This window comes from Aulonocara stuartgranti (assembly GCF_965226115.1).
Source record: "Aulonocara stuartgranti genome assembly, chromosome: 7".
Lineage (NCBI taxonomy): Eukaryota > Metazoa > Chordata > Actinopteri > Cichliformes > Cichlidae > Aulonocara > Aulonocara stuartgranti.
In genome coordinates this window covers 27269397-27291569 of record NC_138945.1, presented here as the reverse complement: position 1 = coordinate 27291569, position 22173 = coordinate 27269397, and the positions used below count along the sequence as shown (strand labels likewise).

Genomic DNA, 22173 nt, shown 5'->3' with positions numbered 1-22173 from the left:
CACGTTTGTTAGTGGTCAGTGTGGTTTTTGCAGGGCTGGCTATTCCTTTATTTTCTTTCCTTGTCTGCCTTTCCTGCAAAAGGAAACGATGCAGACCAAATATTGCTGTTGTGCAGTACTAAGTTCATAACAATAGGGATCCATGCAGCCGTTTCTACTTAGATGTTTGTCTTGTCTCAGTTCCTCTTAACTCAGTGGCTGTTCAAAAGAAAAGGGATTTGTGTTGTTGCCGTGCTCGTATTTTAGTAACACATTTTAATACTGCCTAAAAAAGCTAACACAGCAAATGTTTTAAGAGGCAAGTCTTGCTATTATCGTCTATCCCAGTTCCATCAAATATAGGAAGTTAGTAAGTAACTGTATCCTGTACTTTAAAGCTGGCAAAAGAGTTTAAGTGAGCTGGTAGATGGAGTGAAAACTGTGGGTGTGGGTAATCAGGTGAAGTTTCTCTGCCTTTTCCCCAGTAATTGGTGTTACATAATCACGACTATTGTTTAGGTTCTCTTTTGTGTTGGCTCCTGGTCAGTGTCTGGCTTTCTGTTCCTGCTGCCTAGGACTATTTGACAAATCGCTTATTTTGAAAGCAGTAATAGATAAAGTTTTGCAGCTAATTGGCCCCCCAATGTAATTACAGTGCAAAAAAAAAAGACAAGCGGAAAAGACTCAAAATTCGCATCTAAACTGTAGCGTTACCTTTCATGTCCAGCCTAAATACAACTCTAGTCTAAAAGCTTTCCTTGTAGATGGATGTTACTGCAATGTCATGCTCTCCTCATACCACATGAGCTGTGTCCTTCTAAGGTGCACAGTGTCAAGTGTCTTCTTGTTTACTAATCTTGTTCTTTCCTAATGATGAAATAGTGCCGTTAGTTGCTTTTCTGTGACATAATAACACACTTCCCATGGTCCCAGACTTAAATTGTTAACTTAAAATATAAATTAGTGTGAAACTGTTAAAATAGTTAGAAATCAAATTAGTTTAGTACAGTAAATTCATCCATCCATCCATTTTCTTCCACTTATCAATAAGTATGTGTGTGGGTGTGTAGAACAGTGAATTCATTTTTAATCTTGTTTAAAAAAAAAAAAAAAGATAAAACACTCAGTTTTAAATAAATGTTAAAACTCGGTAGTGACAGCAAACACTTGTAAAAGTCTTGGTCCAGTCAGTCTCTCAGACTTGCAGCGAGATAAACATGTATTCAGTTCAGCCTTTTCAATTTCAACCCCGGCATAACAAAGCAGGGTGGGAAAACGTACTAGACATGAATTAAAATGATGACACTCACAGAGACAAGCAGGTAGAACCGGGACAAAGTTGCTGGTGTCTTTTTGGTACCTCTGTGTCATTCATTCAGTTTATGTCACTCACAGAAAAATAGATTGCCGCAAGAAACAAACCTCACTAACCTGTGTCGTTGTTGATGAGCAAAATATGTGGACGGCTGGTTGGCTTTTACTTTTAATAGAGGCCTTGCATTATGTATATACTATACTATATAATAGAAAGTGAGGGAGACAGAATTATGTACAAACAGGATTTTAACTAGGTTTTTCATCCCTTTTCTTAGTGTATCTTCTTCCTTTGGCTCTTGTAAAGTTGGCATGCAGACTGATATCACTTCTTTCTGGGCAACAGACTTTCTGCCAGAGGGGTATGCTACAGAAAAATATGGAGGGTAGGAAGAGAAGACATGTGAAATAGTTAGAAGGGACATAATGAAATAATGATATAATAGAAATTGAGCAGAATGACAAGTGAAGTCCGCAAGAGCAGTAAGTGTGAGTTCTTGTTAGTACTGTGGATGATTGAGAGTTATTAAAAGGCACCATTATAAAATTTGCAATGCGTACGGTGGATCTGCTCAGTGGACAGCAGATAAGTGTGTGATGATACTAGCCAGCATACAGCTGTGACAGTATGATTGTGAGCAAGGGATTCCCTAAAACAGGGCGTTTAATCTTATAATAGGTTTTTTCTAGTGTTTCAAACATGTTATGTTGTTTTCAACACACTGGTTACTCCTGTATAATTGTATAGTTTAGTTCTGTAACCAGCGCTTTGTTTACTTATTTCAGATCCAGACATTTGGAGTAGAGGCTCCATGCAAGACTGTAGAAGACCTGACAAGTGGTGTTGTCATGGCACAAGTTCTACAGAAAATGTAAGTAGTTACTGTTAATGTTTGTGTAGAAAGAAAATGCAATGTTTCTAATCAGTTTTTGATGAATTTTATTACATCATTGTAAAGTTTAGGTAAACAAATACAGTTTAATCTCTATAAAGTTATATTAAATCCATAGTCCACAAATGAATAAAAAAAACCCCAGTCATTTCATTTGGTATGCTTTTTTTTTATTTTTACCAAAGCCCACTTTGCATTGTTTTGTTTTGTTTTTTGTCTGAAATTTCTAGAGATGTAGTGTATTTTAGTGATGCTTGGATTAGTAGAATCAAGCCAGACGTTGGAGACAACTGGAGGTTAAAGGTAAACATGACTTACTCTTGATTTCAATAATAGCAAAGTGTGCATGAGATGGGCTTTGTCAAATGGTCTCTTTTTTATCAGTATTTGCTGATTAAACCTGAATTTTACTAATAATATACGTTCTTCTCTTTTACAGATCAGCAATCTAAAGAAAATCTTGAAAGGCATCCTAGACTATATCCAGGAGGTGAGAGTATTTAAATTATTATAATGATTTTAAAATGAACTTTCAGTACTTTACATCCAGACATTCTTGTAGAGGAGAAGTGATTGTCTACTCTACTCCAGTCAGCTTAAGTCATCACAAGTCCTAATAATCCAGTTGTTCTTGAGGTTTCTGATGTGATTTTATTGTTTAAAATTTACTGTTTTTTTGGATGTGATACAACTACCGATTGCTAGGTTGCTAAGACATTGCCATGGTGGTCTGTAGTTAATCGCGTTTACTTTTCAGGTTATCTGTCGTGTTGTTCTAGCTGAGGAGTAGGATAAGTTCATAAAGTGTGATACTTACTGGAAATGGAGACCATTCGACTTGTAAGTAAAAGTTGTGTCCTTTGAAACGTGTTGGCTGCAGCACTGAGGCACAACTTTTACTTTGTATAAAGCCCTTCATCATTTCTGGTTTGTTTCACTTTTGACAGTTTAACAGCTCGAAGAGTAGCTGGCAAGAGTTTGTCGACAAGTCCATCACTTCCAATCAAACTATAAACGCAACAATATAGTAGTGACCAAAACAATCACAAGGCGGTATTGCCATCTGGTTGAGGAATACACATTTTCCCCTTGCGACAGGTTACACAGGCCTATGTGCCTGGCACTCTAGCAATCGTTTTCCCAGCAACTACAGTCAACTTCAAGCAATGACTTGCAACTGGTCAGTGAATACTATTTCTTTCACTCATCTGGTTGCCAGATGGACTAAACCCCAAAACACTGTATATGTGTGTATATAATATGTAAAATACTTTAAAAAATGCAGACGTACAACTCACTTTTTTAAATTGTTCATAATATTGTGCGCCACCCCCCAGAACACACAACCAGAGCTTGGAGCTCACAGCTCGAGGGGACTGTGAAGTTCCTAGAAGGAACTCTGCTTTGTTCCAATCTGCCTTTATGTTTAAAGCTGGCAGGAAGTGGAATAAGCTCATTGAACTACTGTTTATTGCCACTCTTTCTCATGTGATGTTAAAAGGGGGATTCTCTTTTATCCTCTTGATCTATTTGTGTTTATGTGTGACAGTAATTGTTATATGGGATTTGGTGCTGTGTTACAGTCTGTGTTTTATTGAAGGAACTACCAGTTGAATTTGTGTTAGGATAATTTTTCCTTGCTTACGTGATTTTGTGTATTTGTGTTTATTGCTTGATCTCCCCGGTGACTGTGGATAGAAATGATCTAGTAACTGATGTAAATCTGGTAGAATGCATCTCTTCTCTTAGGAGATTCATGTTCTTGTGCATTGACCCTGATAAATAAATACAAACCAATACAATGTATAGCCCTTACATATTTCATCCTTGTCTCTAGGTCTTAGGCCAGGATATTAATGACTTCCCACTACCTGATGTTAATCTTATTGGAGAACACTCTGATGCAGCTGAGCTTGGAAGGATGTTACAACTTATATTGGGCTGCGCTGTCACCTGTGAACAGAAACAAGGTGAATATTGGATTTAAGAGGCCCATGTTCTGTGTTGTCTCCCTGCTTTACCCACTGATTCAGAAAGTTATGTGCTACTTTATACTTACTTACTCTTAATTTTGGTTTTCTCTCTAATCCCTAGAATACATCAAAACCATAATGGTGATGGAAGAATCGGTGCAGCATGTTGTCATGACTGCCATCCAAGAGGTACCTTGTTATCTATTTTAGACCTTTAAAAAGTATTATGTGCATATAATAACTAATAAATGAAAGTAAGAGTCTTTGATTCTTGCTTTTTAGTGATCAACAGCTAACTGGTCACATTTTTATGGATAAAAAAACACACTCTGGTCACTGGTATTGTTAATTATAAATTTGAAACCTATTCGATTCAGGAATGATGATAAATAGTAATATTGATACCAATAAAACTAATGGTATCCATCGCTAGTGTTGTTTTCACTTCTAATCATTTTTGTTTGTATCTGTAGCTGATGACTAAAGAGACTCCAGCTACAGGAGGAACTGACTCATATGTGGATCTGGACAGACAGGTATGTAGATTTCAAGCTTTGACAAGCTCCTATGCAGCATTTCACTCAGGTTGAGATCTAGACTTTGACTCCGTCATTGCAACAGTGTGATCGTTACTTTTTCAGCAATCTCTTGTACATTTGCTGCTGTGCTTGGTCTGTTGACCCAATTTTGGCCATGCTGTCAGACAGATGGCCTCACATTTGACTCTTCAATACTTTGGTATACAGATCGGTTCATGATCCACTCAATTACTATAAGGTGCTTCGTACCATCTGTCAGCCATATCCTGTGGCTGACAAATGGTAGGAGGTGTGCTGATTGGCTGTATTTGGTTTTTCCTCTGCATCGTCACCAAACATCTCCGGTTTGGTCTCGTCTGTCGTCTGTCCAAAGATCTGCTCTTTTCCAGAGCTCTTGTGCTTTGCTCAGATGTAGCTTTGCAAACCTAAGCCTTGTTTCTATGTTTGTTTTAGTGGGGAAAAAATCCTGACAACCCATCAAAACTATCCATACTTGTATACTTGTTCAGTCTTTTTCTATGAACTTTTTCTCATAATCATGTTAGAGCAAAGAACAGCATAGGCTTGAACAAAGTTGTGAAGGTAGCCAGCAAAATAATAGTTTTCCCACAGTCTACTCCTTGCTGTATATGAGCAGCAGGTAGTGTGAAAGGGCTGAGCTATTGTGCTGAGCCAGATTCATCCCCTTCAGAGAATTTGAACCACTTCCTTCAGGCTGCAGACGGAGAAGAACACGAGTAAGATGTCATAGGATCTAAACTTTTTTTATTACCTGTGCAGTAGCGTTCTTTAGTTTTATGTCTCTCTTATTTACCTTGTGGATTTTTGTTTGGTTTTTTTGGGGGGGGGGGGTTGGAGGATTATGTCTTATGATTTTGTGTACTTGGAATCTTTTGGATGTAAATTTAATAAAAACAATAAAAACAACAATGTTTTTATTGTTGTGTGTAGTTTTACTGCTTTTATATTGTCTTTCTATAAACCTTCTTTGCTATTGGATTAGATTGAATTAAAATTATTATTATTATTATTTTTTTGATCAGTGAATCCACTGATTAGCAGCACCTGACTGCTACTTACCCTCTTAATTTATATGAAAATATTAAGGATGTACTTAATTTTTCACAAGTCTGCATGGAATTGTTTTCCTTTTTTATTAAGTGTACTACATAAAACATTTTGAGGAGCAGCAGTTCTTGATTTATGCTTAATCTGTTTTCAGCTGAAGAAGACAGTTGAGGAGCTGAATGATGCTTTGGCTACCAAGGAAGAGATTGCCCAGAGGTGTCGCGAGCTTGACTTGCAGGTTGGTTTTGTATGAATAACGGCCAGTGGTTTTAGGCTCTTCACAGCTAGCACCGTGCACATTTACTCTTCCACTACACTCCACTACAACCTATTACAATAAGGTTGTGAACAACTTTTCTGCTCTAACTCATTTGTTACATAAGTGTCATACTTCATAATATAGTTTACAGATATTTTTAGTTACACTTTAAAAGCAGCTCCATTTTTGGATTGATGTCATCAAAATTGTTGATTCAGTTGCTACTGATTGGCATGTCCCATAGTTCCTTATTTAATAATTGCCTTGCCAAATTGGCGATCTGACCCACCAGCCCAAAATCTTCACTGTAAATGAAAGACTGTTAATTGCAGTTGTTGCCAAAAAGTGGAGCTGTAATTTAAAGGGATACTTGCTCTCCACTTGTGTTGAATCAGTTTCCTCTTATCTTTCCTCTTTACTCTTTCAATACTGTTTGCCTTGGTTTAAAGGCTCTCCGTGCCCAAGAGGAGCGTGATAGACTGAGGTTAGACTTTAATGAGCTAGAAGAGAGGGTAAATCCAGACTTTATTTTCTTTGTTTCTTTCTTATGTTCATGGTGTGTGATTTTCTTTAGCCTGCTTGCAACAGGTTCCCCTTTTCCAAATTCTGTGTGCATGTATGTGTACACATTTGTGCACAAGCATTTGTGCACAAGCATTTGTGCAACTGTACACATTGTCCTGTTGGAGCACACCAGGCACAACTGCAGTTTGGTCTGGCTGTGTCAGATGTGGCTTTCTTTTACCTTGGTGTGTCCCATGCTTTTCCACAGCAATAGTAGAAAACGAGGGAAATAGGTTAACATTTGAATTCAGAAATGAATCACTTATTGGAAAAATGCGTTCATCACTGTTTAAACATTATGCAGTCTTCAGATTTTTATTTTTTTGGTTGCATAACTCTGATCAGCAAGCAGTCAGCAAAATTATTAAGCCTGTACCTGAAGGCACTTGGTATCTTTTGAGGAACCCGTGTGCTGGTTTTGGAATTAATTGCAGCTGATTTTCACCCTGTTTCCTGCGTTTTGAGCTGCACGGTTCGCATCTTTGATGTGATACAGTTTTGTTGCCATAAGGGAATTTTCACAAGGAATTTCGTAGGAATTTTAGACATGGAAGTGTTAAGCTTTTTAGAAGAGAGAGTGAGTCACACCATATTAGTTTAAAATGCATTTTTAAATAAAATAAAAAAGAGCAAATAGATTCACTAGATAATTTTCCTAAAGTCCCAGAAGGATTAAATTATTTTCCAGTGTTTTAAGGCATGTTTATAGACTTGATCCAGGCAAATTAATAAAAATCCCTTCCTTATTGACTGATTATATTAATTTTTTAAAGAAGGTTTGTATTTTCTCTCAACAAATTATATCAATATATCTAATTTTTACTGTTTACATTAAAATGCAGCAGCAGCTTTTGCTTTGCTTTGCCCATCACACTGAGAAAACACCAACCATGTAGCTCTCTCTGCCATGTTGGAGTTAATTGATTTGCCTTATTAAGGTGTGTTTGGTGTGTGTTTGTTAAACTAATGGACCTGGATGCTGTGAAGGAAACAAGCAAATTAAAGTAGCTTACCTACATTGTGAAAGTTATAAATCATCTCTAACTTGTTTCCCTTCTGCATCTCTTCTTTTCATGTGTTTAAAATCCCTTCAATCGATCATTTCCACACCTTTTGTGTTCCCGTTAATCTTTCTTTTCTCCACGCTGTCCCATTTTTCACCTTTCCTTATCCCATTCCTCTCATTTCACTCATGATTTCGTGTATCCCATTCTTTGGCCTTTTCTTCAACACTTCCCTTTCTCCAGGTGGCAGCCCTGCAAGAGGAGAAGAGCAGTTTGCTAGCAGAAAACCAGGTCTTAATGGAGAGACTTAACCAGTCTGACTCCATAGAGGATATAAACAGCCCTGCTGGACGCAGACATCTTCAGCTGCAGACGCAACTGGAGCAGCTACAGGAAGAAACCTTCAGGTCTCGATTTGCATGCAACGTGGAAAGGAATTTCAACAAGTCAGGGTTGAATTGATTAATGCCCAAAATCTGCAGGCTCAATGACACTTGTTTCTAATTCCCTCTAGGTTGGAGGCAGCAAAAGATGATTACCGGATCCGTTGTGAGGAGCTGGAAAAAGAACTTTTGGATGTGAAGTCCCAGAATGAAGACCTTACATCACTGGCTGATGAGGCCCAGTCTCTAAAAGATGAGATTGATGTCCTCAGGTATTTTGAGGATGCAAAACGAACCCTTAACATATTAAAATTATTAAATTAAAACAAACTAAAAAACTAATAAGACAGGAGCTTTGTTGTTTGTAGTAATTCTAGCTAAGGTGCTGTGAAGCACACGTTTTAATTTTAGCATTCATTCATTAGTAGATGTATTGGCCTAAAGACAGAAAATAAAAGAGCCAAGAAAACACTATGGCTTAAAAAACTTTTAGCTTTACAGCTTGTTATCTGTCCATAAACTAAACTTTAACTAATCCAGTGTGGAAATCAGCAGGATCAGTATGACAGTGGTGAAAATAAAACTGCTTGTTGTTTTCATCGCAGGCACTCATCTGACAAGGTGTCAAAACTGGAGGGCACCGTGGAACACTACAAGAAGAAACTGGAGGACATGGGACTGCTCAGAAGACAAGTACAATCTCTCACTCACACGCGCGCACACACACACACACACACAGCAACTTTAATACAGCTTTTATTCTCATGAGTGCTAACACTGCAGTTCTTGAAAACGTGTAAATCAGATTGTGAAACATGACTTTCAGTCTAAAAAAAAAATGTATGTCCGTATTTTCCAGAACAAGCTTATGGAAGAGAAAACCACAGCTTTAATGCAGGCTAATGTTGGCTTAGAGGAAGAGCTACGAAAGGCGAATGCTGCCAAAGCCCAGTTGGAGACGTACAAGAGACAGGTACCTGTTCCTAAATAAATAAGTTTTACATTTTCCCAGTCTTAGTACTGTTTTACAATTTTCATGCTTGTGTAATAATTTTTTAGCGATCAGGTCTTCTTTTGAACTGTCATCTCTCTTCACAGGTGGTTGAACTTCAGAACAGACTGTCAGAGGAGTCTAAAAAGGCGGACAAGATGGAGTTTGAGTATAAACGCCTCAAAGAGAAAGTCGATTCTTTACAAAAAGAAAAAGATGTACGTATATTTAATGTGACTAAAATTAGGACTGATGACATACAAAAGAATTACTTTAATTTTTTGTTTGTTTTGTTTTTATGAAATATGCCACTTTACTGTTCTTTCAGACCTGTTTCTCTTTTTAGATGAAATCAAATTTGTTACAGCTAGAAAAGCCAAACCTTGTAACTTAGCATGAGAGGAAATTTTGACCAAAGGCTCTTGATAACTGGTACTTGCGCAGCTGTCTGGAAAGTATTTTACTGGAAATGTTTTACTACTAAGCACACTGATGTTGATTCCAGATCCTGCACTTCTGCTGTTTGACCTTCTGTCTGTCTCGCTCATTCACACGTTTGACTCTTTGTCTCTTTATAGCGTATGCGAAGTGAGAGAGATTCATTGAAGGAAACTATTGAGGAATTACACTGTGTTCAAGCTCAAGAGGGACAGTTCACATCAGGTGAAGAAATGTCTTTGTCCTGAAATATAATAGGTGTAGCTTTGCCTCTTATAAGTTTAATGAATTCTTGCTCATCTTATTTACAACTAATATCTGTATTTAAAGGTTTATTCCCATTGGGTAGCAACGATGGTTCTGATTCACTGGCTGCTGAGATCACCACTCCAGAGATGCGGTATGTGTGTGTGTGTGTGTGTGTGTGTGTGTGTGTGTGTATATGTTTTAACCCATATGTTTTTGTGCCAGTTTGATTATTTTAAATGAAAGAGAAGAATAATGATATTAGATCATCCTAGAAGTTGGTTTTTAAAATAAAAAAGAACAAAAAACTAATAACTGAGTAACAAATACAACAGCAAACTATGCAAAAAGAATATAACTAATGCTCTGGTAAAATAAATTCACTTTTTAAGGCTTGATTCCTAAATTTTGGATAGTAAAGTATGTCTCTAGTGTAATTTATTTTACAACCAGATAGTTTCAAGCCCGCTTCAAGGCTTTCTCTGCTGTTTTATGGTGGATGGGTTTAGCTTAAAAACCCTGTAGAGCGTTATGTAATAATTGAGTGTGAGTTACATCAGACTGCCAGCAGCTTTCCAGGACAGCTGGATTTTCTGTTGGCTGGATAATATGCTTAAATTTTTATTCAGTACTTGTGAACCCAGGAAAAATGTGGATTTGTATACAAATCTTCTAAAAGCTACTTTCAGGGAGAGGGAAGGTTAACCCCATCCAGGCAGTTCATTTACTGTAAAGGTAAATGATGAAAACATGTTGTTTTGTGAATGACTAATGACTTTATGTTCCAGTTGATGTCTTTTGGTGACTTTTCAGTATCAACATGCTGCTTTTATAAGAGGCACCTGTTGCCTGTTCATTTGATCTGAACTGTAAAACAGGGAGTCGCACTCGCAGCTGAAAATTCAGTCCCTCAGCCAACTGCACCTCACCTGAAAGTCGTAGTCAGTACCTGTAGTCAGTAATAAATTGTTTGGAAACAACAGTTCTTCAGTTGGAATGGATTCATGTGCCATGCCCTAAAAACAGGGCTTGACACAAAGCTTCCTACCCATCCTGCTGTTTTGGTGATTAGCTGAATGTAAGGCTCTCAGGTGCTTTATATTCATTTGGCTGTCTGTCACACTAGAGCCCAAGACAAGGCTGGCCTCAAGCTTTATCTCCTGCTGTATTAAATACAGGGAATATCCAACCAAATTTGTGTAGATAACATTTTTGACTCAAGTGTGGAATTTGTCAGATTTAACCCACTGCTGTAACACTGTCAGGAGCACTAAAACGGAGCAGGCCATAGGTATAATTCATTAAGCAGACAGTGTTGTAATAAGGTGATTCACTACAGTGATTAGTTACGCTGAAGTGAATATCTCACTTACACTCACTACTTGACCTGAGCTTGCTTGTGTGTATGTTTCCGTGCACAGGAGTACACCATTTCAAAGTGAGCCCTCTTCCTGTTGTGGTTGAGGTTTCCCTTTCTGCACGTTGTGCCCTATACTAACACGAGATGATAAAATAAATAAATAACAAAATATTGCGAATTTTAAGTTCATCATTTAGACTAATATTCTGAAGCATTTTTGAGACTGTGGTATAAAACAAGAATGCTTGTTATTTGAGTTTAATGCTCTTGATGCTTCTGTGTTTCTAGAGAACACGTGATTCGTCTTCAGCATGAAAACAAGATGCTGAAACTGGCTCAGGAGGGATCAGACAATGAGAAGATCGCTCTGTTGCAGAGTCTACTCGAGGATGCCAACAGGAGAAAAAATGAACTGGAGACAGAGAACAGGTTGGCATCGAGCACAAAGACATATAGCTTATTGGTATTAACAGGAAATCACCTATTACTGAACCCAGTGTCTCACTGATATAGAATCTGAGAAGAGCAAACAATAATATTGTTCTTCCTTTTGGTCTGTTCATATTAATATTGAGCCACATTTTCACTTGTGTGCTGGAATGTGGGTGATTCTCGCCTTTACTTCTCCACACAGTTGTTCTTGTCTTTGTTGTATTTCAGTGAATGACTTATCAGCTAAAAATCTCCTTCTAATATTGGATCTACAACAGTTTATTTTGCAGTTTGGTCACTGATTTGTTGAAAATAACAACACTGTGGTGAAACGTTGTACTTGTTATCTAGGTTGATAAATCAGCGCTTGATGGAGGAACAGAGTCAGGTAGAGGAGCTACAAAAGAATCTTCAAGAACAGGGTTCAAAAGCAGATGATGTAAGTAAATGCTTGTACTCATGTACTCATACTGTGTTTAATTCCAGCACCAGTTTACTGGTGGCAGTAAACACAGAAAGCAATCAAACTACACTTCAGAGAGTGCAGTGCTCTGTTTCTACTGACGGCTTAGGTCCTGGAAAGTCATGTGCAATAGTGAAAAAGGCAACGAACATTTTTTTCACAACATCAGCCTTTTTAATTCTTGTGCTTACCTCAATGCACTGTAAACATTAACAACTTCTAACAGCTTTTGCATTCCCCTTTCTGCGCATATGTCATTTTATTTATTTATTTACAATTATTTCTGCTGTAGCATTAGACACACTAGCTTTCTTGGGATGATGTCTAGCCATGTTAAAGACAGGTGTTTGAGGCTTGATTGCGACAGTGAACGAGATTAATACAAGCTCCTCAGCAATTCAGCAACTCTAATTTTTCTCCATCTTATTAACACATTTGCCTGCCGCCTCACCTCTGATGCTAAATGTTTTCATGGCCCTCCTCTCTGTTCCTTGTCTCTTTCAAACTAGTTCCTAGTATGGGACAACAGATTTTTAAGAAAATGCGATTTGGAGCATCTCCCAGGAAGGTTGATGTGAGGAAGAGAGTTTACGTGCATGTTTAACTTTGTCTTTACTGCCTGATTAACACTGATCTAAAACTTGTTTTCTTTTGTGGGGTTTCTGGTTTAATTTCTTGTCCGTCACTGTAGATCTTAGATCTCAGTATCAGCCTCATCTTTCCTTTCACTCAATATCACGAGAACAGTGTCTAAAATCATGCAACAGAAAGAAGAGAATGGAAAACTATTTCCCTCAAATAACATTGAAAGTACAGATGCAACATTTATGTGAGAATCAAAGATGTGAAACTGTCAGATTATTATGTCACATTTGGCACCTCTTTTTAATTTTTGCCATTTTGTTCTTTTGTTATTGTTATTTTCCAACTGTTCTCCACTGTCAGACTATAGTAAGTATATCTTTGTGATTTCAGCAAGTTGCAGCTTTTAGACTTTTCAGTTCTGATGTTTGCATAGCTTTTTAAAACATATTTATATTGACAAGAATGTGTAACCGAATGTAGCATTTACACTTTAGAGTAGTAGCAAGTCGCAAATATTCTCTGTTCTTGTGAGTAGTTTTAAATCCCCTCCCCTGATAGAAACCCCAAAGTCCTTGTCTTCTCCTCTAGCTTCCCTGTAGCAATCGGAGCATGTAATCTCTCAGTACTCTGAAAATGAGTTTTGTCTATACTGGCTGCACGTCGCCTTGATGTCAAATTGGGGACTGGTGCTGATTCAAAATGTAAAGAAATTAGGTTCCTGCTTTAATTGTACATTCTCAGTATCATCAACACTTTGACTATACTGAAGGTCTCTTCATCTCTTCATCTTTCCACATCTTGGATCATGATCTTTTCCAAAAACAGTTCAACGTACAGGAATGATTGAATTTTGATACCACGATTTCTAACACATTCGCCCGTTTTGTTTGTTTTCTTCTTTTTCTTCCAGTCTTCTATTTTGAAGAAGAAATATGAGGAGCACATGTGAGTGTGTTTTAACTTAATTTGCCCATGTCGCTTAATTCTGCATTTCATATTGTGAGCTACCTGATATAAGGTGCAATGTTCTTTTTCTTAGGGAAAAAGTACAAGAGCTGAATAATGAGCTGCTGAAGAAAAATGCCTTCATTGATGAAATGGAGCCGAAATACAACACCAGCAGTGAGTTTACGGTGATATCTGAATATGCAAAACACGCTGACATTTAAAACATTTTGTGTGTAATGTTGCTGTACAGGTAACTCTTCATGCACTGACATTAAAATGTATGAGTCAGTTTAAAGGAAATCTAAACTAAGATGCTGTTTCCCCTCTCAGTCCAACGAGTGGAGGAGCTGGAAGAGGCCTTGAAGAAAAAAGATGAAGACATGAAACAGATGGAGGAGCGATACAAGAAATACCTCGAAAAAGCCAAGAGTGTGAGTAAATGTTTACTAGCAAAGGGTCCATAAATGAATAGTCTTCTTTAGGGCGGGCTGTATGGGACACAAAAAAAAACCCCCAAACATAACCTGAATGTGTCCTTCACAGGTAATCCGAACACTGGACCCCAAACAGAACCAAGGTTCAGGTCCTGAAGTCCAAGCCCTGAAAAACCAGCTGCAGGAGAAGGAGAGGATGTTGCATTCACTGGAGGTAATCAATTATCTAGTTGGGAATTAGGGTGCCTGAAAAAAGGGCCTGGCAAAATAAGTAATAGACTCATGTGCCAATATTTGTTTTAGAAACATCCTCCACTCTAAGGTTGATTTTGCCTTCATGTTTCCTCCAAACAGAAAGAAATGGACAAGACAAAGAGCCAAAGAGATCACGAGGAGAAACTGATTGTGTCAGCCTGGTACAATATGGTAAGGAGCACCTATACAGTCTGAAGCAAATCCTGGTGATACAGACGATTGGTCTTCTTTTTAAAATGCACTGTGGCACATACAGCTGAGATTTGTGGCCAAGCAAGTACACTCAACAAAAATATAAACGCAACACCTTTGTTACTGCTCCCATTCCCCATGGGATGGACGTAGAGACCTAAAATTCATTCCAGATACACAATATAACCATCCCTCCCAAACAGTGGTCACAAATCAGTCCAAATGTGTGGTAGTGGGCACATCTGCCATATTGAGATAATCCATCCCACCTCACAGGTGTGCCACATCAGGATGCTGATCTGACATCATGAGTAGTGCACAGGTGTACCTCAGACTGCCCACAACAAAAGGCCACCCTGGAATGTGCAGTTTTGTCTCACAGCAAGATGCCACAGATTGCAGTTTTTTTCTGCCTGTCTGGGGACCCAGAACCGGTCAGTATCTGGTGTGACCACCATTTGCCTCATGCAGTGCAACACATCGTCGCATGGAGTCTATCAGATTGTCAATTGTGGCCTGTGGAATGTTGGTCCACTCCACTTCAATGGCTGTGCGAGGTTGTTGGATATTCGTGGGAACTGGTACACGCTGTCGTATACGCCGGTCAAGCACATCCCGAACATGCTCAATGGGTGACATGTCCGGTGAGTATGCTGGCCATGCAAGAACTGGGACATTCTCAGCTGCCATCTGCCCTGAACAATGTGAACCATGATTCATCCGTGAAGCGCACACCTCTCCAACGTGCCAGATGCCATCGAATGTGAGCATTTGCCCACACAAGTCTGTTACGGCGACGAGCTGGAGTCAGGTCAAGACCCCGATGAGGACGACGGGCATGCAGTTGAGCGTCCCTGAGACGGTTTCTGACAGTTTGTGCAGAAATTGTTTGGTTGTGCAAACCAATTGTTCCAGCAGCTGTCTGGGTGGCTGGTCTCAGACGATCTTGGAGGTGAACCTGCTGGATGTGGAGGTCCTGGGCTGGTGTGGTTACACGAGGTCTGCGGTTGTGAGGCCGGTTGGATGTGCTGCCATATTCTCTGAAACGCCTGTGGAGACGGCTTATGGTTGAGAAATGAACATTCAATGCACGGGCGACAGATCTGGTTGACATTCCTGCTGTCAGCATGCCAATTGCACGCTCCCTCATTGCTTGTGGCATCTGTGGCATTTTGCTGTGAGACAAAACTGCACATTCCAGGGTGGCCTTTTGTTGTGGGCAGTCTGAGGTACACCTGTGCACTACTCATGATGTCAGATCAGCATCCTGATGTGGCACACCTGTGAGGTGGGATGGATTATCTCAATATGGCAGATGTGCCCACTACCACACATTTGGACTGATTTGTGACCACTGTTTGGGAGGGATGGTTATATTGTGTATCTGGAATGAATTTTAGGTCTCTACGTCCATCCCATGGGGAATGGGAGCAGTAACAAAGGTGTTGCGTTTATATTTTTGTTCAGTGTAATAATAGCAATACACAGAAATAGCTACTGTCAGGAAGTAATTCATAGCTGAACAAAGCATCTACTAAAGCATTGAAAGACAAAAATGTTATAATTGGAGCTTTTTTTAAATGTTGCGTATGTTTTCTGCTGTAGATAACAGATATAATACATTTCTCTACCACAGAGGGTAAACACCCCTTTTTGTTTGCCCAAGAAAATCACCACTAGATGGCAGCACAGACTATTCAATAACGTCAATGGCTGTTTGCTCATTATATATCTCATCAGTTGCTGGTATTATTGTTCATGAGCTGCTAAATCAGCACTAATGTTGAATGTCAGCTAATTTAATTTCCTATACCTCAGGCTTGGTGGACTAACTAGCAGATAATCTAATGACTGTCTTAATATGTGTGTTAACAGTCTGCGCTCCTTCTTGAGGGCTGTCTTTGACTTGGAGTGTTGCTGATTTGTAGTGACTTTCAAATGGGACCTTAAGCTTTCCTCCTCTGTTTCTTTTACCAGGGTATGTCTCTGCAGAAGAAGGCTGCTGAAGATCGACTCGCCAACACTGGTTCTGGTCAGTCTTTCCTGGCCCGGCAGAGACAAGCCACCAGCACCCGGCGCCAGTATCCCGGTCACGCCCAGTCAGCTACCGCCAGGTAGATGGCAGTAGGGCACGAAATGCTGCAGCCAGCTATTTTACAAGTCCCCCGAACGATGTGCCTATTTTGAGGCGTTCTGTTTTCATTCATTTCTAATGGAAGTAAATGTTTTCCTGCATTTCCTGCCGATTGATTTTCTTTTTTTTTCCTTCTTGATCAGATCCATGAGGTAGAGATGCCAAGAAAGGTTGCCCCCAAATCTTGCACCTTTTTTTTTTTTTCCTCCTCCCCCTAAGCGTATTTTACCTTGACGCCCATCATGCAAGACTTCTACCTTTTATCAGGCTTCAGCATATTTAATAGGTTCTGACCAATCACACCAAACATCCTTTCTTCCTCCCTCTCTACCACTGACCTTCTTGAACCTGTGCTATGTAGTAAACTTGTGCCATGCAGGTTTTCCAGACTGCAAGGCTCAGAAGAATCGCGTGTCCTTGTCAAGTTACTGTAATTTTTGATAAGAGGAACCGCTCTACCTGTTCATGCAGTATTTATGCACATCTCTACCTGTAGTAACATTTTCAAGTTCAGCTTGTTTTTTGCAGTGGACTTGACAGCTTTTCTGTCCTGCGTCATCTATTGTAACTCTTTATGATGTAGCTTTAAGGAGGTAAAAGCAACTTTTAGTTTAATGTGTCAGTGTTTCATTTCAGTCTCGACCAGCAAATACATCGAAGCATAGGATTATGTAATGTCTCGTGTAAATCTTTGATTTGCTTGCTAAATGTTCTAACTGATTTAATTGAGTGATTTCAAATAGGACTGCATGATTGTTGGTAATGGTGCAGCAATAATTGTGAATGGTAGCTTTTTTTCCCGAAGAAAAAAAAAAGACTTCTTTAGGTTTTGAAATTGTTCCAGGTGGTGCAATTTAAGACTTGATAGATTTCCTGTGCTAGTGTACATACTGGTGTAAATTAGTTTTAAGTATCTAAGAGAACAAGGAGCCACCAGCATTTACAGAGTTGACAGACAACACCTTATGTGCCATAGTGTTTGATATAAATGTCTGTACCTTGGCAATCTGTCAGGTTTACCTTCTCCCTAATATGACGTGACAAAATAATGTATTCACAGAACGTTTAGCGGTGAGATGGTTGGAGAGTTTTAGACCTGAGGACTGTCTGTTGAAAGAGATTTAGTTTCTGGATCATCTGCAGAGTGGACATGAAGACCTGTTCAGTGTCACACATCAGAGTGGACTGTTCCATATCACTTTCTATAATCAGCTCATTGCTGTCACAGTAAAAAGCACTTTTTTTCCAGGTTTGCTAAAGGGTGTTTAAAATGCGCACTACATACAGGTATATAACTTTAAATGGGAGTCTTAAATAGGGTATGCTTTTCTCAATATGTGTTTAACCGATTGTTTGTTCCGTTGTCATTTTCCAGTTTTAACGCATATCAGGAATCATAACTTACTAACCTTGAAATAATTTTGCTTGGTGTTAGATCAGGAGCAGATTGTTGATTTTAGGCTAAAAAGCCCTGCCATCTGACCATTACTTCTTTTCTTTTTTTTCTTTTTTTCCCCTCCCTCAACAGCAATGTCCCTGCATGACTGGCACACCAATGACCTGCCCGAGCCTTGTGTAGCCTGGCCTGTTCTTTATGTGGCCTACACTGACCCCCAGCTGGGCTAGGCTGTGGCACGCGTGCATGAACTACCTACCTGTTTGCATGACTTTGCATTGACTTAAGTCTGCGAATAACCAGCCCACTAGCAGCAGCGCGAGCACTAACAACCCTCTGCGGTGTCACGCATTATAACCTCCAGACAAACCCGGGGAGGAACGGGATTGGAAAAGAAAACCTTCGCTCTCCTTTCCCCTGTTAATTTTTCCACCATTCCGACTCCTTTCCCCACACCCTGATGCTCTTTGTTACATTCTCTCCTCCTCCCCTCTTGTAGCCTTCATAAACATGCCTGCTTGTTTGCTTCCACACTGCATCAAGTCTGTTACACCTACACAGCAAAATCTCCAGTGTTAAATTAACACTAGAGAGTGTCTATATGGGTCCACACCTCTGAGTGTTAAATACAACACTGTTGAGTGTTAAATTAACACTTTTGACAGTGTTATATGTTTAAAAGTAACCTAGTCAGTTTTGAAAATTAACAATGACTAACACTGGGCAGTGCTGATTTTCTAACACTGAAATATTTCTAACAGTTATTTTCCAGTGTTAGAAAATCAGCACTGCTCAGTGTTAGTCTTTGTTAATCTTCAAAACTGACTAGGTTACTTTTAAACATATAACACTGTCAAAAGTGTTAATTTAACACTCAACAGTGTTGTATTTAACACTCAGAGGTGTGGACCCATATAGACACTCTCTAGTGTTAATTTAACACTGGAGATTTTGCTGTGTATGTTACAAACAACCAGGAAAAAGGAGTGGAGTAAGCCAGTTATCTGTCAGTCAAGTTTTGGGTTTAAATAGGCCTGTTCTCTAGTATTTATGTCTAACTTGATTTTGTTTGGCTGCTTAGGGATACCTCAATGACATATTCCTGCATACTCTGTTTATTTGTGTGGCTCGAGGATTGGGGTAATATTTGAGAGGTATAACCGGCAAATCAGTATGCATAACAAAATAGGACTCCATTCTGTTTTTAACTTCTACAGTAAGTATTTTTATGAAAGCCCTGAACATGTTGCTAGATTGCATCTTAAAAGTGCTTTTACCTCAAGTATTGAATGCAACCAGTTTTGGACTAAAGGCAACAATGCTGCCCGAAAAGTGTTTGCAGAGATATAAATATAAAGTGTTTAAATGAAAGACATTGTTACAGATGTGTTTTGAAAAGCAGTAAAAGCCCCCATTAAGCCTGCTTGCAGTTTTTTGTTGTTTTGTTTTGTTAAACGCACATCTACATAGTGTTTCTGATAGTAGCCAAATTTCAGTTGATTCCTAATTGATTAATATTTTTTTTAGAAGCAAATAACCTGTGCCCTACCATATCTTGGTGTATTTTACCTTGGATTTGAAAATTCTTGGTAGTACAGACATGAAACCGTGCATTAGCTCATGCAGGCTGATGTGCCGTCTATTCACTTAAAGTAAAATTGGTTCATCACACTAAAATTGGAAATGGTCTCCAGTGGTCCTGCTGACCATAGACTCTCCTAAAAAATAAATAAATATATATTTATATATATATATATATATATATATATATATATATATATATATATATATATATATATATACATATATATATTAATATATATTAATATATTAATTTTTTTTTTTTTTTTTTTTAAAGGCCCTTCACATCAGACAGTTGAGAGGCATCCTGTATTTGGACGCTTACTACTTAAACATGTTACAGTATTAGTAATGGAGAACCATTGATGTTACTGAGAGTAATATTGTACATTTTATGTAGCTTCTTTAAATAAATGTCATTATTTTCCCTAAAGATTATGAAACTATTGAAAAGCGGGACTCAAGGTTAAATGTATGTCAAAAGTATGACTGCATACATTAATTTAAATAAGAGCGTTGGTTGCATCATCTGATTTAGTGCCTTTTTTTATTTGTTATATGAAAACATTAATTTGGTCCTTTTCTTTCTGTAACAATAGATCTTACACACACATTTATTTTGTTATTTGGGGAAAAATGTTAAATATGGATTTTAACTTCATAAATTATTGTGTTGGGCTTAATGTGGGCTTTTCTCTGCTTTTAATCTATTTTACTTCTATTTGATATGTTACATAAGCTTAAATGATTCATGGTGTGCATTTTTTTTTAATCTTAACAGCTTATTCTTTTGCTGCTTGTACAGCAGTGTTAAACTTTTAGTAGTATTATAGCACCACTCATGTTGTTACAGTGGATGTAATTTATCCATCATTTAAATACTTGTCTTATGCAACAAAAGGAAGATAAAGTTTGTGAACATGTACCTCCCGTTTCTTAAGTAGGAGAATTTTCTTAGAAATCGTTTTATTTAAAAAGTTTTTTTCTTTTGCTTTAACAAACAAATCACTCTTTATTTTTAATTTAATAATTTACTTCAGCCCTACAAATGGTCATGTTTTTTAATGCCTGCAAAGACTGGTGGGTTTTTGTTGTTTTTTTTCTTTTTAGTGGGAAAAGAGGTTCATTAGCTCTTGAGGATGGATGTTTAACTGCATTAAAATGTTATCTCTGCAAGTCATGTTTGTTTTCCAAAACTGAGTAGTGGATGAATATTTTCAAGTATGAAGTCAGTAGCAAAGTACGGCGGTGTCTTGTCCCAGAGTTTTTGAAACCATTAGCCTGTGACCTCTGCAGTTTCAGCTGTAAATGTTATTCCACAGAACTCTTAACCGTCCATCCCCATACGCTGGTAAGAAATCTGTATATAATGAAACACATCCACATTGGGGTTGACCTGTTGAGATTTATATCAGGGATTTGAGGAAAACGTTTTTTTTTTAATCTCCCTTAAGAAAAAGCACAATGTCTTAACCCCTTTTATCCCAGTGAAATCAGCTCCTGTGTTTTGTTGCTCTTATTTGCATCTGTTTGTTCTTTAATAATACATCAAATCGGCTAGTTTGGACTACTTTCAGACCTCGTCAATGCCACTTCTTTGTCAGTACAAAGTAAAGTTACCTAATGCTGAGGTTATTACTCATTGTTTTCTAATTAACCGAACTCTAATTGAGAAAAGCAGTAATCCTACAAAACTCTGTCCTAATGTAGTGCATTTTTCTTTTAAAACATGCTTAAGATGAAATGACTACCCAGTATTCTCTGTTGTTAGCTGGTTGCGCACCTACAATGGAGACCAGTCAAACTGTATTAGAAAGAAAATATGAACAGGGAGCTGTTAACAAGTCGTAATCATAACGTGCAGTGTTTGCTGTAGGTTTTTGTTTTGTTTTTGTTTTTTACTCTGTGAAAATGAACAAAATTCGTATTGAAGTAGCAAATAACCTTCCATTTGCCAAGTTTTATATAGCTTGTATACAAACACACTATGTACATAAGTATGTGACTTGGGAAGCGTGTAGACATTTTAAGAATGAGGAAAGTAGAAATCCTGTCTACTTTGGATTATAGCACCTGTCCAACGAGGGCTTACTGATGAAAACGTGCTTCCTACACTGCTAAAAATGACATTGTAAATAAAGCTTGTATAAAACTGGCTGCTGGGCTTTCTTTTGTTATCACCTAAAACCACACATTTCCATTACTTGCTGTTAAAATTAATCTCATTTATTAAATAAGTTAAAATGTGTATTTCTCTTATAAGGCAATGATCAGTTAAGGGTAAACTAAAAGATTCTATATGTAAGAGGCCGTAAATGTCATTGCCTTATTAATCTCTTTACAACAAAGCTTCTTTCATTTGATCATGAGACAAATTCTGATGATTGTCTGTTAAAATGGCTTTTAAATCGAGGGTGTTTGTTATTATTTTGTTCCTAATGCAGAATCACTCTTACCTGCAAAATGCAAGTGTGGCATTAGTGTGCTTTCCCTATTATTGCACTTTGCCTCGTCTATCACCCCATCTTTGTTCTTCAAAGTCACTAATGCCAGAAGGGGTAGTGTTGAGTTTTGATTCTGCATGTCTGCTTGTCTTATAAACTGAATTTGCTCACTCATACTCAACCCGGCCTGGGAAACAAAGCAACAGATGCCCCTTGAGGCTGCAGACGCCAGAACTTCCCTGTATCAGTGTCCCATTCTTCGATCTTCTTTTTCTCACTCTAACCTCAGCCTCCGGGT

The 22173-nt window shown here is 38.3% G+C and overlaps 1 protein-coding gene across 3 annotated transcripts in view; it reads left to right on the top strand.

The window, feature by feature from the left end:
- The window catches only part of hook3 (hook microtubule-tethering protein 3), a 28223-nt gene extending 6637 nt beyond the window's left edge, over positions 1-21586 (top strand). The window contains exons 2-24 of one of the 3 annotated variants that reach the window (XM_082542411.1): positions 2080-2165; positions 2417-2489; positions 2626-2676; positions 4024-4156; positions 4281-4348; positions 4633-4695; positions 5921-6004; positions 7837-8000; positions 8108-8248; positions 8582-8669; positions 8836-8949; positions 9075-9185; positions 9546-9630; positions 9736-9805; positions 11300-11440; positions 11795-11882; positions 13402-13436; positions 13531-13613; positions 13770-13870; positions 13983-14087; positions 14228-14299; positions 16298-16434; positions 17983-21586. In XM_082542411.1, coding sequence (XP_082398537.1) covers positions 2080-2165; positions 2417-2489; positions 2626-2676; positions 4024-4156; positions 4281-4348; positions 4633-4695; positions 5921-6004; positions 7837-8000; positions 8108-8248; positions 8582-8669; positions 8836-8949; positions 9075-9185; positions 9546-9630; positions 9736-9805; positions 11300-11440; positions 11795-11882; positions 13402-13436; positions 13531-13613; positions 13770-13870; positions 13983-14087; positions 14228-14299; positions 16298-16434; positions 17983-17998 — 2109 coding nt within the window. In that variant the 3' untranslated portion in view covers positions 17999-21586. Of the gene's footprint in view, positions 1-2079; positions 2166-2416; positions 2490-2625; positions 2677-4023; positions 4157-4280; positions 4349-4632; positions 4696-5920; positions 6005-7836; positions 8001-8107; positions 8249-8581; positions 8670-8835; positions 8950-9074; positions 9186-9545; positions 9631-9735; positions 9806-11299; positions 11441-11794; positions 11883-13401; positions 13437-13530; positions 13614-13769; positions 13871-13982; positions 14088-14227; positions 14300-16297 lie in introns of all 3 variants that reach the window. The other 2 variants (XM_082542413.1, XM_082542412.1) reach the window with 2 other exon arrangements.
- Positions 21587-22173: the final 587 nt, after the last annotated feature.